General features: G+C 51.8%; 6 protein-coding genes across 6 annotated transcripts; 4 read left to right on the top strand and 2 right to left on the bottom strand.

Annotated features, from left to right (window-relative positions):
* Positions 1-1,909: 1,909 nt before the first annotated feature.
* On the bottom strand, positions 1,910-2,535 carry BO86DRAFT_382192 (putative prefoldin subunit 1; the record flags this gene model as incomplete). Its single annotated transcript, XM_025670805.1, has 3 exons — positions 1,910-2,075; positions 2,270-2,436; positions 2,506-2,535. The coding sequence occupies 3 exons, from the start codon at positions 2,533-2,535 to the stop codon at positions 1,910-1,912; spliced, it is 363 nt and encodes a 120-aa protein (XP_025524310.1).
* Positions 2,536-2,957: 422 nt separating this feature from the next.
* BO86DRAFT_320761 (isopenicillin N synthase family dioxygenase) lies at positions 2,958-4,099 on the bottom strand (the record flags this gene model as incomplete). The annotated part of the gene is made up of 3 exons (XM_025668311.1): positions 2,958-3,187; positions 3,233-3,671; positions 3,761-4,099. 3 exons carry the CDS (start codon positions 4,097-4,099, stop codon positions 2,958-2,960), a joined length of 1,008 nt encoding a protein of 335 aa, XP_025524309.1.
* Positions 4,100-4,745: 646 nt separating this feature from the next.
* BO86DRAFT_382190 (uncharacterized protein) lies at positions 4,746-6,023 on the top strand (the record flags this gene model as incomplete). Its single annotated transcript, XM_025670804.1, has 4 exons — positions 4,746-4,789; positions 4,919-4,955; positions 5,042-5,149; positions 5,337-6,023. The coding sequence occupies 4 exons, from the start codon at positions 4,746-4,748 to the stop codon at positions 6,021-6,023; spliced, it is 876 nt and encodes a 291-aa protein (XP_025524308.1).
* Positions 6,024-7,642: 1,619 nt separating this feature from the next.
* Positions 7,643-8,872, top strand: BO86DRAFT_320793 (uncharacterized protein; the record flags this gene model as incomplete). Its single annotated transcript, XM_025668312.1, has 2 exons — positions 7,643-8,732; positions 8,796-8,872. The coding sequence occupies 2 exons, from the start codon at positions 7,643-7,645 to the stop codon at positions 8,870-8,872; spliced, it is 1,167 nt and encodes a 388-aa protein (XP_025524307.1).
* Positions 8,873-10,048: 1,176 nt separating this feature from the next.
* Positions 10,049-11,612, top strand: BO86DRAFT_181897 (Rcd1-like cell differentiation family protein). Its single transcript, XM_025666602.1, has 4 exons — positions 10,049-10,607; positions 10,673-10,828; positions 10,898-11,273; positions 11,336-11,612. Exons 1-4 carry the CDS (start codon positions 10,136-10,138, stop codon positions 11,511-11,513), a joined length of 1,182 nt encoding a protein of 393 aa, XP_025524306.1. The 5' UTR covers positions 10,049-10,135; the 3' UTR covers positions 11,514-11,612.
* Positions 11,613-12,782: 1,170 nt separating this feature from the next.
* BO86DRAFT_421604 (putative PHD finger domain protein) lies at positions 12,783-15,660 on the top strand (the record flags this gene model as incomplete). The annotated part of the gene is made up of 5 exons (XM_025675289.1): positions 12,783-12,953; positions 13,101-13,198; positions 13,268-13,487; positions 13,555-14,400; positions 14,449-15,660. The coding sequence occupies 5 exons, from the start codon at positions 12,783-12,785 to the stop codon at positions 15,658-15,660; spliced, it is 2,547 nt and encodes an 848-aa protein (XP_025524305.1).
* Between the last annotated feature and the right edge of the window lie 2,260 nt (positions 15,661-17,920).

The raw sequence follows: 17,920 nt of genomic DNA, 5'->3' as shown, positions 1-17,920 counted from the left end.
TCGTCGCCATCATCATGCAAGGAAATCCCCCGGGGGAAGGCTGGGTCGTGTTGTTGGAGCAGCGGAGAAAAGGAAATGATTTACATGTCATTTTTCCTTTTTCTGGGTTCTTTGCCCCGCAACTTCGCAGAACTTCAGGAGGGCGTTGAACGTGATTCTATCAACGCCGAGATTGTGTCGACGGCAGGAGCGTCTGTTCTGGAAGCAGGATGTCTGGTGGCGTTTTTGTAGCCTGAAGGTAGATTTGCACAAGGATCAGTGCACTAATTGCCATGTGCTGCTATGTACTGTACGTGCCATGCTACAGTCGACTGGCTGAACTCAGATGGAAGTTGCGGGCCAGGGTTTCATCCAGAGGGTGTCGCAGAGCTTCCGACCAAGCATCATCCTTGAGGGGTATGGTCTTGAGGCTGAGCAAGATAAGGATGATGGAGTTGTGGATGTGCTCTCTCAGTCGTGCAATTCTAAGACATATGACGCCGAATTGGCTGTTGGATTCCCCAGGATCGAGACTAATTGCCGTGGCTGAACGGGCGATCATCATGCTATCTGTCTCTTTGGAGGTTTTTTCCTATTCTTTGCCTTTTAAAGCTATGAATAGCAAAGACAGCTCGTGTCACCTCGCTTCCTGGTTGTACTTCTGTGTCACCTTGTATTCCATGATTCGTACCTGGATCGAGGTAAGAGCGAGCTTTCACCGATCGGAATCATGTTGTTACTGGGGTGACTTGCTATAGTCGTAGCCAGTGTTGCAGGGCTCAAAGATTGATATGACTCCTCGGATTCATGGAGCTGAGCGTGCAAATGAACGTGAGCGGTATCGTTCGCTTCGAAGTCAAGTAAGAGTAACCGGTCAGGACACTGCTACACTCCACCAAGGACAATTGTCTGATCGCCACACCAAGAGCGACACAGATCAGCCATTATCCTGGAATTCGACATCTTGTATGACCCTAAACAAATCCAGCCGAGCTGACAGTCACTCATCATTGCTTACACAAGAAGGTACTTTTGGTCACAATGCATATTCACGCAACCGATAAGGAGATAAAACGACGAGTGGACATATGGATCTTCGTTCTAGGTTGCTTACGAGGTACATCGATGTTCACCCTCGATACACAGGATGCATGTTACATGTCCGACAGGTGTGTGCCCTCGAAAACGTCTAGAACGCTGCTTGCTACTGGTGGCCTGAGCCAAGTAAGCTCCAGGGTACATGTATGCATCCTGAACGCATAACCCGTCGTGTTATACCGACCTATTATATTTGGAAGAGCCTGGAATTGGAGCCACGGACATGACTACAGAGCCATCCACACAGATAAGCGATGGTCCGAATGAATAAGAGATGGCGGATTGAGCACTCACGTCTCGAATGGTCGAGCAATTAGCAAGCAAAGCAGCAAGCAAAGCAGCAAGCAGGCCCATCGAGTGAGGTCAGAGGATGCCGTGGCTGCTGTCATCCTTCCGATCTCCCAATGCTTCTCCTCGGATATGCATGGTCTGAGACATACACACGCTGTGTCCCAGCAAGGATGAGGGTTGCCGCTCCAGCCGCGTCCCTGGTTCTGGGTGTCGTGATCGGGGTGATATCATCTTGTGCGCAGGCAAAAAGAACCATCCCACCGGCATCGACTCCTACCTACATGATCGATTCCTCTGATCCGTACCACCTGTCGGATGGCTTGACTTCGGTCCATGAGGATAAACGGAACTGACAGTTCTTTGCCCTCCCGAAGTCTCCCCGAAACCCCTCCATCATGTACATTGTAGACCTGCTCTCACACAGACACACACCCTTTGGCGGAAAAGGTATAATGATTAAACAAATATCCACAAGAAGAAAGAAAGCGAAAGACACCACGGCGCCCGATTTTGTTCTGATGAAGTATAGACAAGCAGCAGCTCAAGCACGCCCGGCCTTCAAGATCTGCTCCAAGTTCTCCCGGCTATTCTTATGCGTCATCTCCAGGTAATGTAACTTCTTCTCCAATCCCGTAATCTCAGATTTGAGCTCGTTGCTCTCGCTGGATATCCGCCTGTCGATGGTGGGGATGGGGACTGCGACGAACCTGTTTGCGATTATCCAGATGGTTAGTCATTGCATCATGTGGTTGCGATATCGCCAGAGGAGAATCTCGAAATGGTTATAGAGCAGGAAGGGAGAAGTGAAGGCGGTGGATGTCCCCGTAGGCAAATAGTAAACCATCCGCCTCCCTGGATATTGGGAAACATGCATGAGATCAGTGGGGAGAGGGAGCCTTACATCTTTCCAACACCCTCATACACACGCGTCTCTTTGGGTAGGTCTCCGATCTCCTTGGATGTGAGCTCGAGCATGCGGATGTCACGCTGTTTGGTGGTGATCTGAGCCTTGGTAATGCCCAATTGCTGTTGGGAGCTGATGGCCTGGGCCTCGATTTCTTGCAGGATCTGTCAAGATGTTAGTTTAATGTGTTGTTACGGAGGTATGGGGTCTGGAACTTGGGACTCGTGACTGACCTTCTGCAGAGCTTCGTTGGGGATGGACATTATGATGGTTGGTGTCGGAGTTGAGGGGCTGGAGGAGGGAGGGGTAGATCGCGTCGGTCCTTATATTCGCTCTTTCGAGAGGGCAATTCGAGCGTTTGTAGACGTGGAAAATAGATTATTGGCTTGAGAAGTTGAAAGGATGTTGTCGTCGCCTCAAAAGTCGGACGTCGGTATTAGAAGTGTCGCTGGTGATAGTACTCCGTAAATGATTGATTACGTGCTGTCGCTGCCAGGTGATGAACGCATGGACGTCTCCTGTTTCTGATTGGGCATGGCTGTAGGCGGTGAAGGTTGATTACTCTTCTAAGAACCCGAGGTAGGGTTCAGGGCTAATAGTTTGGAGTAGTTCGTTATCTGCTACTTCTTGAAAATGACCTTGGTTGGAAGATCTGTGCTCAAGGTTGTTCCCGATTGAACCAAACCTAATACATCATCGATGCCCGCATCTGATTGTAACCTTCTTGAGTGATCGGCTCATACTTGGCCGGTTCACCCTCCCTCATGCACGATGGGATGCACTCGATGACCGAATCAGGGTCTGGAGCCATGAAGTACGGAATGGAAAAGCGTTCGCGCGTCATACGATTACTGCCCTCAAAACGATCGGATAACTGCGGGAGTCTGACCCGGTGATTAGTAGACCGAAGACGGTCTGTACCAGTCAGCATCGTCAACACTTCAAGAGAAAGATACTAACCATTACTCCATCGCTGCAAGAAATCTCCAACATTCATGACGATTGCATTCTTGACAGGAGCAGCGGGGACAAAATTGCCCGGCTGGGAGATGTCTTCCACCTCTAAGCCACCGCAATCATCCTGGAAAAGCATCGTGATTGAGCTCCAGTCCGTGTGTGCAGGACACCGAGCTATCCGATCTTTTTCAAGATCATCCGCTGGAACCGGTAGATAGTGTAGAAGTCGCAACTGATTGTTATGGCCTGAGTGCTTTTTGACCAAGTGATTCTCATCGTCCAGGTTCAAGCCAAGTGCAAGAGCGCGGAGAACCTCGATGCCCACCCCGTTACAATCCCAGTAAAACCGATTCATAGAGCTGCGAAAGCCCGCCAGTGCCTCTTCGGGCATCCACTGGTTTGGCTGAGCAGTGTTCTCTTCACTTCCGATATCATAGATTTCCTACAAGAGTCCAAAGTCGTTAAGACATATCAATCCAGGACTGCTTCAAGGGCCTATGCAGGGTCGATACGTTGAGCCATCAGACACACCTTGACATCTGGCACTTCTCTCAGCCTCTGCCGTGTCTCTTCATCGTCTCCAGTGCTGATAGTCTGAGAAACTTTCTCCAAGCCCGGCCAGGAGTACCCTCGATGCACTGCCCACCCCTCAGGATGAGGTGCTTGCATTTTAATGTCCTCCGGGAGCTCGAACAAGCGTCTCATCCAGTCAAACGTCGAGTCGAGAAGATGCTCGGGCAGAGAGTGATTGATGATGTAAACGAAGCCAACTTGCTGACATGCTTCCACAAGCTCTTGTGCAACCCGTCGGCGGGCGGCTTCATCTTCAGTGCTGAACCATGCTTTGAAATCCACGATGGGGATTGTCATGGGAGTAGGTTCGCTGGTTGACATGCTGGTTCAAGCTAGAGGAGTTTTTATCTCTGCCCGTTAGCAGTGTGGGTGTCTTTTAACAATGTACTAATTTAAGCATGAGTGACGGGGGGTAAAGTGCGCAGGTGAATGGAGCTGTAAGGTAAGGCTCCTTCGTATTCATTTCACATATGAATCAGCAAGCCCCTCCCAAATCACATGCCTGACCATGTTTCTCGACCTGTACGATCATAACCCTTGAATTGACACGCTGGATTGGTAATACAAGCGAGCAAATAAGTCTGGTGTGGTTGAAGTTTGCAGGCAGCGTCACGGGTACAGCAACCAAATTCTGTGTATCGCTTCGTGTGGTTTAGGATGTGGGAGGAGTTGGAGGTAGGTAGGTATGGGACGGAGTATGCTCGGTAGGTGGTAGTCATAGTAGATTGAGATTATAGGAATGACATCACCAGGACCCTGCCTATCAATTGCCGTTGTGAATGGAGCAGACTTTATCCACATCGTCGATAACCAAGGGAGCGAAGGGGCCACCGGCGGACACCCGGGGCGTTTCCCGACCACACCGTCCCGTACTCCGTACTGTACCTAGGATGGTTCACTTGGCCAAAAATAGGAAACAAGCGGGCTCCATTATTATTCCAGCATGGGCGGCAGGAGGCCCGGGATTAGAAACCACCGCGGGCGCCGGTCCGTTGCTGTGGCAGGGGAGCTCTAGTCTCTGGTGGAGACGGCGCTGCCTGAACGGCCGGAAGATGCAGCGCCAGCTTTCCATCACCCACCCTGATCCGCTGCAGACTTGATTGCTCCAATTCATAGGCTGGAAGGTGAGGTTCTACTTTCAGTCAGTCACCCTGTGAGTCTTCTTTTGCAAGTCTGGTTGAGTTCATAATTTCCTATTAACCCCATCGCAGCGATAGCTAATCTCTCCCTTATCTATAGATTGCCTCGGCCGCTTCGAGAAGTTTGTTGATCGCTCTGCAACTATCGCATCGGATCAAAGTCGAAGGTACCTACACTGATCGCAACTCGACAGAAACGGCAGCCATTGTGAGCACCGACTCACAGTCATTACTCCACGCTACACACCCATTTCTGACACAATTTGGCGGGCGCACAACAGCCCTAGCCCTCAAGAATGAAGCTTTTCGGGTGGATCTCGGTCGCATTCCTCGCCTCGACGGCTTTATCGATAGAGACAGCAGCACCCTCAATCGAGACACTACCATTCTCGCAGCCGCAGGTTGCAGAGTCTAGACGCAGAGCATTTGAGGTGCTACAGATTCTAAGAAAGCGGGACGGCAACTGTCCATCTGGTTATGACGGTTGTTCCAAGCTGGGCCATTCTGATATCTGCTGCAAGGACAACACCATCTGTACTCGTGACGATGCCAACAATATCGCCTGCTGCCCGACCGGAGCTAGCTGCACGGGGACGCTATCTGCGACGGGGACCGGAGTAGTCGTGGTCGGAGATTCTACCAGCAGCTTCCGATTCCCTCAGACAGCCAGCGCTACGCAAACCACCGCCGGGCCGACCAGTGTCACCCTCACGGGCTCAACTCTCGCAGCCGCCTACCCATTCGTCGTCATCCCGACCTCGTTCTCCAATGCCCAGGTCTGCACATCCTACTATTCTTTATGCCAGAGCGAGTATACCGGCTGTCTGTCACAGCTCGGCGGCGGGTATGCAGTGACGGTTGCCGTAGACGGCGGTTCGGGGACGACTCGGGCCGGCGTCTCAGCAGCTATGTCGACATGCTCTAGTCTCAGTCTGGAGGCTTGCCATGGCCTGAACATTGGATACTGCGCGGCATACACCACTGGCGTTTACGAGAACCGAGCGACAGGCCCCAAACGCACTTCCAGCCTCGAGGACCTTCTCTTCGGCATGTTCATCGGAGTGGCTGGAATGTTCATGTGAGGCTGTCCTACGAGGAGTCGGGCTTCCATGTCGATACGTACGGAATATGGATATATATGCTTGCTGGCAATTTATGACTGAATCGGTTGGGATGCGAATGGGATGACAATTGATGACCAGTTTCGAAACTCTTGACAGTCTTCGGAGCTTTTGACGCTTATATATGGCCCTGGATCTTCCTTCGGTGGGATCTGGCTTATGAAACGATTTGACGATGATGTGCTATGTTCGGAAGTTTTAAGGCTAGCATGACTGTGATGTATTCGCGGAGAATCTTGTATATAAGAAATGACAATGAGATAGCATCAATGCACACGCAGGATGAAGTGCTATATCTTTCCAATGAAGTATAGCTCGAGCACGATTCTAGTTCGGATTGGGTGTAAAGTGGGAATACGACAACGAGATCCATACTGGTCTGATGTGCGCATTACCGGGGGGGGGGGCACACACCGCTTCATCAACGCATTGTTATAAATAGGGCTTTCTAGACCGGTGATGAGCGGAACATACTTAGTACAAACTGGGTCCGTGTATAGTGTAGGTCAGATCATAGGTCAGATCCACGGTGGCTTACTGCATCACTCATACGCCAAAGTCACTGCCCAAGTAAGGAATTGCATTGGCCTCGGACGACACGTAAGAGGTGCTGGTGCTGGTGCTGGTGCTGGTGCTGGTACTGGTAGTAGGTATCCATGCCTGAATACCTGATTTATGACGGTGTGGTCGAAGACATGCAGTCAGTACCTGACAGAACGTCCACCCGGGCATCAAATCAGGGAAGACCATGGCCAGACCGACAATCAGTCTCGTCACGGAAAAATCCTCTAGAGTGGTGGAGCCCAACATTGTTTCGCAGGCTAAATTCCTTAGTTTGCGTATAATTTTTGCCCAGCATGAGGGTGACTGGTGCAAGCGGATGATGACGCTGTCAGGAACCTCCTCAAGCAAAGAGGGGAAGAAAGCAAGCAGCGGGTGAAATGATAGACTAGACGGGAGGGGCAGTGGAACAATTGACCGGTGCACGCCGGAGGGGCAACAGAGTGTGCACTGAGTGGGTTCTCCCAGCCCCCCGAATTTCCATTTTTAATCTATGAAGCGTAAGTTGACTGACAATCATGACTCCTTCGCTCCTTCATTGCGGGTTGGCAGTGATTGGTGGTTGCTTGTCGCATAAAATGCGGTGGTTGGGGAGACGACGGCACGGAGGCTGGGATCAAAAGACAGGAAGGGAGACGTCGGAAACTCGACTGCATGAACAGCTCCTCCTCGGTCTAGTTCAGTTCACACACACACACTCTCTCTCCCCCGCCGCCCTCTTTCTCTCTCTATCTCTTTGCTCATTCTTGATTTCGCGGAGACATTCTCTCGTTTATCGATATCCACACTATTGACAGTCTTGCATTCCAGTCCATTGCTTGGCTTTGTTTGCTGTATGCTTTTGTCAGTTGCATGAAGCTCGGCTACCATACTACGGGGCCGTTGACACGGGTGTTGTGATAAGCCTGAATCCTGGACATCGCTCAGAACGATCAGAATCCTGAAAACATTCCAGAGCCCCAGTATACGCCCCTCCGTGGCTGTCATCGCTAATCAGACGTTCTCTCTTCGCCATGCATATGTCCCGCATACTGCAGTCGGCCATCTCTATACTCCCGTTACTAAACCTTCAGCCCGTGACGGCGATCTCACCGGCCACTGCGCCTGCGACGGCGACGGCGACGGCGACTTCAACTACAACCCCAACCGAAATTGCGACGGTCTTGGAGTACGAAGAGCCTGATTATGCCAATGGCACGGTCTTAGAGAAGCGCTGCGCAAATCCCTGCGGCTACTATAGCCAGCTCTGCTGCAGCTCTAGCGAGTCATGTAGTACCAATAGCAATGGCCAAGCCGAGTGCGTAAGTGCTGGCGGCAGCGGCAGCTGGGAGTACTTTACCACAACCTATGTCAGGACCGAGACGGAGACTGCTACGTTCACTTCCACATGGAGCAGCTACATCTCGGCTACTTCGTCCGGCTCCAGCTGCGATGCCAGCGTCGGGGAGACTATCTGCGGTAGTGACTGCTGCGGCCCTGCGTACGTCTGCTACAGCAACCAGTGCATCTTGGGGAGTACATCCATTTGGGCCACGGGAACCGCCACACCGGCCGTCCGAGGCACGACTCTATCGACAGCCACACACACGGCCTCGATAACAACCACTCAGGGCTTTATTGCTCCTGTTAACACGGCTGGCTCAACGGTGATCGGAATGAAAGCTTCAAGTGGTGGATTGAGTGGTGGTGCGATTGCAGGAATCGTCATCGGAACAATTGCCGGCGTCATCCTGTTGCTGCTACTATGCGCTTGCCTGTGCTGCCGTGGTATTCTGGACTCTCTCTTCGCTTGTCTGGGCTGCGGTCGTAGAAGGAGAAAGGAGACGACCTACGTCGAAGAGCGTTACCATCGTCATTCGCATGCGCATGGGGCCACTCGGCCTGAAGGACGGACCTGGTTCGGAAGCCGGCCTGCAGCTGCAACATCAACTGCGGGCGAGAAGAAGAAGTCTTCCTGGAATGGCTTGGCTACCGTTGGAATTATACTGGGCGCACTTGCACTGTGTCTGGGATTGAAGAGAAGCAGAGACCACCGCGATGACGACGAGAAGACGGATTCCACATACCCAAGTAGTTATTACTACTACTCTGATTATTACACCAACGATGGTAAGCGCTTGCGCATTCTTGCGGGATTGATGTCATTCGGAATGCTAACTCAGTACTGTTTAGGCAGCGAGATCACTGAAGACCGGCGCACGCGAGAGACAAGACGCTCCAGACGATCTCGTACGCGCTCACGAAGATAATGAATTGACGGAACGAACTCGACGAACTTGGGTAACGATTTACTGGTCACAATGGTCCCCTTTCTTTTTTCTTTCTTGCTTATTCTCACAAGCTGTTTGCATGTATCGGCGCTCTATCAGGTTCCCGGCGTGTGTATTATGACGTTTCCTTCGGTTTCCTCACTGAAGAACTTTCCATGTATGATGAAGCCTTATGTTGTCATGTTATTATGCGAACCCCCGCGATGTGCTAATGTTTCGGATGATCGCGATGTTTATTTCCCCAATCGATGCAAGACCTGGGAAGGCGGATGTAAATATGAAGAATATGAAAATCATGACAGAATCTGATCAAAGATCGCTGTGGAGACGGTGAAAAAAGATGAGCAAGCAGTAGATCGGAAAGATGCTGTTCTTGGTATCTTGAATTTTACCGGAATGTACCGGTGTACAGTAGTACTATTCCCTCTGAGGCCGGCAAATAAGATGGCCACATGCACAGGCTGCATCGAGCCTGAGAGTCTGAATGTACTTGCTTCCGATCGTACCTATTGCTTGAATTCCGAGTTGGCGACAAAGATAATCATGCACCTGCCAGATCAACTCGTGCGCATTTCTCACGGTGTAACCTGCAAGGCGCCTATCAACGGTCCGAAGACGGGGCTGGGAGGAAAATGACATGGGGTTTGACTCAAGTACTTCGGTCTCCGGTCTGAGAAAGAAAGAAAAAAGCAAAGTATGTATCACATTGTTTGAAGGTGGGTGATCATTGACTCGTCTCAGATCTGGGACTCGGGGAGTTGTTCCAAGAAAAGGGTCCAGGCGAAACTCCGACTACTAAGTTACTAAGTGACTAAGTGACTAAGTTACTCCTCCTTAGCTAGTAACTTACTCCGTAGTAGTAGTAAGCACGGCACAAACTGCCCGGGCGGAACCAGTGCCTCCCCGCCTCCCGTAGTCTCAAGTTCAAGTCCCAACTGGCAGTCCATTCCAATTCACTCATCAATTCCACGCTCCGTCCTCCTCACCACCCCGACATTCAAATCAACTTCGCCCCCCAACACCACAACCCCCCCCCACAATCACATACACACATCCAGTGTACATAGCCCATATCCATGAGTACAATCTCGAGCTTGGCTTCTTGACACACTCTGAACCCTCCCCTCGACATTCCCTGTCTTAGTCCGGTTTTTATCCGCCCAGGGCTGTTCCAAGGTCTTCCTTCCTCCCTCCTGAGGATTACGAGTCCCCGTCGTGCTCCGAGTCTTCGCCAACCCCGTCATGCTTCAAACGCAGACCCAGCACGTTTTTTCTCATCAGCATCAGTACCCGCAGGCTGATCCCTCGTGGCTGCAACATCAGCAGCAGCAGCAGCAGCAGCATCACCAAGCCCACCCGCACCAGGCTCAGCAACAGCAGCATTCTTTGGTCGCCCAACAGCATGCCCAAGTTCAGGCGGCCGCTGCCGCCGCCGCCGCCGCTCAACAACAACACTACACCCGTATCGCTATGGCAGGAAATGCCGGTGCTGGTAACCCTTCGCAGGGAGCCGGTGCTGGAGGGTTAGGTGGGGATGGTGCTTTGTCGGGTGCGGTGTCGGTGATGGATGGCGGGATCAGCGATGAGAACCGCAAGGTCTTCATCTGGGTCGCAGAACTCCTGGATCCGAATCGCAGAGAGGCGGCTCTCATGGAGCTCAGCAAGAAGAGAGAGCAGGTTCCGGAGCTCGCGCTGGTGATCTGGCATTCTTTTGGTACGGTCTCGATGCTGGCCGGCTTCACCAATCTGGGTGGCAACTAACATAATCCGGACGTCTAGGAGTCATGACTGCACTACTTCAAGAAATCATCTCTGTATACCCGCTGTTGAACCCTTCTCAGCTCACTGCCGCCGCCTCGAATCGAGTTTGCAATGCGCTGGCTCTGCTTCAGTGTGTCGCTTCCCACAATGAGACCCGCACTCTATTTCTGAACGGTACGTGGTCCTCTGAAAGTCTCATAGCCATGAAGCACTTCTGACATATGATCGCTCTCGCTCGCATAGCGCACATTCCCCTTTTTCTATACCCCTTTCTCAACACGACGTCCAAGTCGCGCCCTTTCGAGTACCTTCGTCTCACCTCGCTCGGAGTGATCGGAGCCCTGGTCAAGAATGACTCCTCTGATGTTATCAACTTCCTTCTCACTACCGAAATCATCCCTCTCTGCCTTCGCATCATGGAGACAGGCTCTGAGCTGAGCAAGACGGTCGCAATTTTCATCGTGCAAAAAATTCTCCTCGATGATATCGGCCTGGCGTACATCTGCGCGACCTACGAGAGATTCTACGCCGTGGGGACTGTCTTAAGTAATATGGTTACTCAACTTGTGGAGCAACAGACTGTTCGACTTCTCAAACATGTCGTACGTTGTTTCCTTCGGTAAGCCTACTTCTCCGTCATACCCCGCCCCGCATGGATCACACGTGCTGACGGTTGAACAGTTTGAGCGACAACAGCAGAGCGCGGGAAGCTCTGCGACAGTGTCTTCCCGAACCGTTGCGAGATGCGACCTTCTCCTCTGTCCTCCGCGATGACGCTGCCACCAAGCGTTGCCTGGCGCAGCTTCTCATCAACCTCTCGGATAATGTCTCCGACGGCGCACCGGGTGTTGCCATGTAAAAAGTCTCAAAAGCATCTTTTTCTCTTTTGATTTATTACTTGGTATATTTGACAACCTTACGACATGCATGGGACCGGCTCTAGGCGAAACATGGATTACAAGGCGCAAACTACGTGGTATGGCAATGCATTGACGAGATGAAAATATAAGATTGAGATACAAAAAAACCACCGGAAGAGGATGGAGATGAAGGCGATCAAGTGGGGAAGGAAAAAAGAAGAAAACTAGGTAGGGGACCACCGCTTGCGCTTGGGTTTCTTCGTCCATTATTATCAAAGGGTTTGCTGTTTTCTATTCGCATTGCCTGGGCTTTTCTGTTCCGGGCCTGCTGTGATTTTGTTATAACTTCATTCTTCCTCCTGTTTTTCTTTTCCATTGCCCCCAGTGTTGAACACTTTTTTTCCATTTCGGTCACAATGGTTTGGCTGTGCGGTGGCGTGGATACGGATGGCGCTATTTGTCTTTGTGCATTTTGCTTGTCCTCTATGATCCACTTTCCACATCCTCCATCTGAGTGAGATAGACCCTCTTTGAGCGAGATACCAAGATTTAGTTGTTGTTGTTTTTATTTTCCTCCTTTACTCTCTGTTGTGTTATGGTTAAGCTGGTTCTGCTTCTGTCTACTGTGTGAAAACTTCCATTTGCCTATAATGAGTGCAACTGTTGTTGATGGGCTTTGTGTCTTTCTTCTTCTTCTTCTTCTTCTTCTTCTTCTTCTTTTTTTTTTTCTTCACCACTGCATGCATACTGCCTCTATATTCTTAGTTAATATCAAAATCCACTATTTACAGAAAAAAGCGCAGCCTTGAACAACAGAGGGGTGAATCAATATTGGAATGAAGGGCTTATCGATGCGCCACTATCAAACGAACCAAACCAGACCAAACCCATCGACGGGCACCACGTCACCTGACCGGGGGTCTCGACGCGCCGCCGCCGGGTTTAAGCAGTGAGACGGTACGGAGACAGTGAGCTCATTCATCTCTTCTGCCCAGCCCCGAACGATTTCCTGTGTCTACTCAGTACTACTACTAACTTACTATCCACCACCATCCCGTCGATCACCGCCCTTGCCCTCCCTCCGCTTGTTACATTGAGCCACCTTCTGTGCAATTTACTCTCGTGATCTCCCACGTATCATATCATATCATTACTTACGTTCCAATCCGATCACAAAATCTCCCCTCTCACTGCAGACGCGGATTCGCCGCTCCCGTCGGAACCTTGTCTTGCGCTGCGGCGCCTTTTGATGGTCTTGATCCGCCATCATGGTATCGCGAAAGCGCGCCCGCTCCGAGGTGGACGCTGCTCCGGAGCAGCTACATGAGGAACAGGGCCTCCTTCAGAAGCTGCGGAACTGCTGGGAATTTGCAAATCTTATGCAGTACATCCACATCTTTGGGAAACCTATGAAGATTGATGAGGATTTTGGAATTGAGGTATGGGTGCATCATCCGTGCGGCTGAGGCTCCCTTCATTTATTTTTTTCTTGCCCGGGCTGCTCTGCTCTCCTTGCTATCCTCCTTCCCACCGGTCGCACTTTCTTCGCAAGCAACTGACATTTGGCGCTTCGCGCTTGCTCTTAGGACCTGGAAAATGAGTGTATGAAGCCGGAGTCGTCAGAAAAACTCCTGGAGATCGGACTTTGTCTCCTCAAATGGGTGTCGTCGCATCGTGGCCTCACGTACGTCCCCGTCACGGACTCAATTTACCTGTGTGTTACTGCTGACGCAAATGCCCTTCTTGCTCTTAGGTTCGACAACTTCGATGAGTATACGCGACGTCAATACAACGCGAAGGCCCCCCATATCACGAACCCCTTCGGCTATGATGAGGTTCCCAATAAGTTCTTGGAGTTCGATGTGTTCTTGAAGCTTCGCGTTCTCCATCAACTGTCCATTTGGACTTTCTGGAACCCCGACCGCATCCGTGACAAGATGCCGGAACAGCGCGAGCTGGATCAGACACAATGGGTAGGTGCCTCCCTGCGGGAAGATCTCGTGATGCTCAGGTCGCTCACCTTTTTGGTTCCGTTCCTAGCGCATCGAGGAGATAGGCTACGATCGCGATGGACGATACTATTACATCTTGGACGACAACAGACTCTATCGTCGGACCGATCCCCCGATCCCAGCACCCAAGCCGGTTAAGAGCAAGTCAAGGCGAAAGAGCGCCCGGGCGGTCAGAGCGTCCAAACGGAGAAAGGTGACTGGGGCTGACCCTGTGGAAGAATCCGAAGAGGAGAATGACAATGCTGCGGATGGGGAAGCCTCCAAGGATCCCTTCGCAGATATGCAGTGGGAATGCATTGCTATCACGCTCTCGGACTACCAGCAATTCCTGGAGACGATCCAAAAGACTAGAGACCCCGATGAGAAGATTCTCCGTGATCGGATTGTGGAGCAGGTCCTTCCCATTATCGAAAAGGAAGAGGAGTCCCATCAGCGACAAAAGGTCAAGCGTGAGAAGGAGCTTGCGAACATGCAGCTGCTTGCAGGCGCCAAGCGGTCCAGTCGACTGGCCGGAAAGGCGGAGAAAGAAAGACAAGAGCGCGAAGCTTTTGAGGCATCGCGTAAACGGGAAACTGAGTTAGCCGCGGCTCTCAAGGAGGAAGAAAGATTGAAGAAGCTTGAGACAGAGAGACGCTCACGCATCATCACTCGTGAGCAGCGCACCAAGGATCGCGAGCGCAAGCGCATTCTGCACGAAAACGAATTGCAGCGCATTGAGGAAGAGCACAAGAAGGTCGAGCGAGGCGAGAGCAGAGCATCCGAGAGACATCTCAGGGCTGAGATGGAAAGATATCGGAAGAATCTCGAAGATCTTTCCCAAGAAGATCAGTGGACATTTGATTGCTCGGGCTGCGGTGTTCACGGTCAGAACCTGGTAAGTTCTAAGCGCCGATGATAACACGCGTCTGCTAATATAAAGTAGGACGATGGCTCTCATAGCGTCGCATGCGAAAAGTGCAATGTGTGGCAACACAGCAAATGCCTCGGTATCCCCAAACACGAGGCCGAGCGCGAAGACTTCCATTTTGTCTGCGATGACTGCAAGAGGCGCGATGAGGAGGCGAAGAAGCCCAAGATTCCCCCGTTGAAATTCCGACTCGGTTCCTCAACTTCACCCTCAGGCGCTGCCGATGGCGAGCAGAAGATCAGGGACGCGGAAACATCCCCCCTTCCAGCCACGAAACAAGCTCCGCCTACTGGCGCCATGCCTTCAATTGAGTCTCCCTCAAAACAAATACCATCCCTACCACACATGATCTCTCGGACTTCGGATCAACCTCCCTCTATGCCTCCAGCGTCTCCTGAGCGCCGACCCTCGTCCGCGCATGCAGCGCCGTTGAGTCCCCCTCGGGCTCCATTCTCCCCGTCAAAAGGCATGAATGGCTTTACTCCAGCATCCAAGGAACTGCCTCCCAAACTTCCTTCAATGCACCTACCGCTTAACGGTCGCGAAGCTTTCAATGGCGGTGGCCTCTTTGGACGGCGCCCATCGTCATCTCATTCCGCACACAGCCCAACCCTTCCGTCTCCCATCCAAAACCGTCCCTCTATGTCGCCGACCCAGGGAAATCGCGACGTCGGTCCGCTGGCAGGCTTTCCTCCCGTGGCATTATCGGACCAGATGGCTCCCTGGACACCGCACGGCCAGCATCAGACTCCACGCCCCAACACGGGCAACAGCAATGTCCAGCTGCCCCCACTCAGCAATGGCCGACCGTCTTTCATCGCCACCCCTACTGCTGGTGGTGGTGGTGGTGGCAGCCGGTCGTCGCCGCCGCAGAGCTCACACGGCGTGCCCTTCTCAGGGATCAGCCCGACCAAGCAATCGCCCCGGCCCATGACCTCGGGCAGCATCGCCGGCGCGCCCGTTCTTCCGCCGATTCAGAGACTCGAGCCCAGCCCCAAGTTGATGGGCAGAAGCTCGCCCGACGCACCGATCCCGCCGCCGATCAAGTGCATGACCCCGGAGCAAGAGGAGCGCCGGCAGAGGGAAAATGCCCTCCGACAGCAGGCGCAACTGAACGGCCAGCAATCGCTCATGTCCTCGCCTTCCCTCAACCGCATCCCGCCGCTGGGACCACCTGCGGTCGCGCCCAAGCCTGGCACCTCCTCTACTCAGTCAGGTTCGAACTAAAGCGCAATAATCGGAACTGATTTTGTCACATCCCGTCGCCTGATTACGTGCTTGCATTGGCTGGACAAAAGCGATTGGCCCTACCGCGGATCTTTTGATTATGACTACTATAGGACTCGCTTGACCGCTTGAACAGACCTGGCATGTTCCATTTATCCGGCATTGCTGTCGTTTGAGGCGCCGGGGGGCGAAGGTAGCTGACCTGTTGGATTCGTCTTTCTTGTTTGCCTGCTGGTCCGCTTCCAATACCCTGTGAATGCATTCGGACGTGTTCGTTTCATACTACCTACTACTACACACATCTATCGATCTAACTGTCTCCGCAATCTTCTCACTCGTCAGGATCCTGTGTTCTGGCCTACCTTGTCTTAACACACAACTTTTTCCCATAACTCATTTTGCTTCGACTGGAATTGCTTGCACTGGGGTACCGGATACAGTTTCTACGTTTCTTTATTTTCCCTTTTGCTCCGAACATCTTCTTCTGGTTTAGAGAGAGGTCATGGCGTTGCAGGCATACGGAATAACCAAATAAAAACCATAGATAAGGAAAGGGGGGCCGGGGAGCATATACTGATTTTTCTTTTCGGAATGATCACACGCCACGTTTGAAATTCACTAGCTAGTTCAGTCCACACAGGACCTACTCCGTACCTACATTTCAATCAAGAGTATTTCTGTTAGATTAGACACTTTCCAAGAAAGGTAACAAGCTCATTCGATGGAACCCTAATGGTCTATCAAAGGGGATCGGAATCACGGCTTCTCCCGCTCGATTAGGCCTGAAGCTTGATAGGATCGGTCCCGCTGAAGCTTTTCTCAGATCGGACCATAGACTTTCAACCCATCTGACAATCGAGAAGGGGGTAACTGTCCGCCGACATTTTGTGTTCTCCCCGAGCTGTATATCGCATCTACAATATATGCGCTCTTTTATCGGGCAGACGAATTGGTCTAGCCCGGTTCATATTAGTACTTTCGAAAGACACTTTTCTTCGTTCCCTGCTGGCAGCTTGCTCGCACTGCAAATAATCCAGACAACTAACTAGGAACGGAGCAATAGCACACCATTTCTGCATATACCTTTATTCCTCTGCCACGACACGAGTGGCCATGCACAAGTACAGAAGTCCAGACCATCTCATCTCCCCATCGAATGAGACCTGTCGAGACTGCTGCATAGTGAATGGACCAGCAGCAGGAGCAACAAGCAGCTAGGGATGAAGCGAAGCGACATCCACGATCTGCAGCTTACTATTTGTTTCTGCTTCTTCGCGATAGTCACCCAGCTATGTAGGCTATTTAGCACGGTGAATCACCCCTGTCAGGCGCCAGCACTTTTTTGAATAGTCACCTGTCAAAGATTCTGCACTAATAATGTCGGGTCCTGCAGGAGGCAGGCCTAACGTTCTGCACGTCCGCAGCTGCAGGTGGGGGCGGCTAGATTAGCTTCCCCAGGGACGGGGAAAGGACGACAGTGATGTAACGGTGGGGAGGGTGGGTGAAAAGCACTGCCGACTGGCAGGATAGGGGAGAGCAGAGCAGGAATGGGGTGGGCTGAGTGGGTGGATAGATGGAAGGCCAGCGACGACAAGCACGATGGCACGTCCCCTTGCCTTGCTTGCGCTTGCCTTGCCTAGGACAGCCTTGTTCGCTCCTCCAGCTGTCTATCTGTCCGGGGTCCATCCATCCGAACCCTGTTCCTCGTCTGATTCTGATCTGCCAGGATAATCGTCCATCCGCTATCCGGCCGCGTGTCTGTTGTCCCATCTGCCCGACGGCCCTGGCCGTCCCGGCCATCCCTCGTAACCATACCATCTTGACAATCTGACTAGTCAGCAGTTGAGCTACTACTTTCCGATGATAATCGAAGTGGAGGGGGAGGGGGGGGACGAATAAGGTAGACGTAAGGTAGACGAATCATATGCTTGTGATGGTTGTGCAGAATGAACAATAGTCCTGTTGACTTGGCCCACCTAGAACTCCGAAAGCAAATAAGTTAGTCCTGTGCTAGCTCTATCTCTCTATGGCTTTTGTTGATTGGGCGTTTCCCTGCTTGTTGAGGGTCCAGAATCTCATGCTGCAGGTTGGCAAACAAGGGCCAGCAAATGAGAGTGGGGATGAGAGGGAATGAGAGGGGGGAGAAGAGGAGAAAAAGAAACAAACAACAAACAAACTCATTCTGCAGGATGCTGGAGTAAATTGCTGCAGAACTCCTGCAGAAAACAGATAATAGAATAGTTGCCTTTCTCTCTCTCTC

The sequence above is a fragment of the Aspergillus japonicus genome, assembly GCF_003184785.1.
Source record: "Aspergillus japonicus CBS 114.51 unplaced genomic scaffold BO86scaffold_58, whole genome shotgun sequence".
Classification (NCBI taxonomy): Eukaryota; Fungi; Ascomycota; class Eurotiomycetes; order Eurotiales; family Aspergillaceae; genus Aspergillus; species Aspergillus japonicus.
This window is presented reverse-complemented; position numbering and strand designations above follow the sequence as displayed.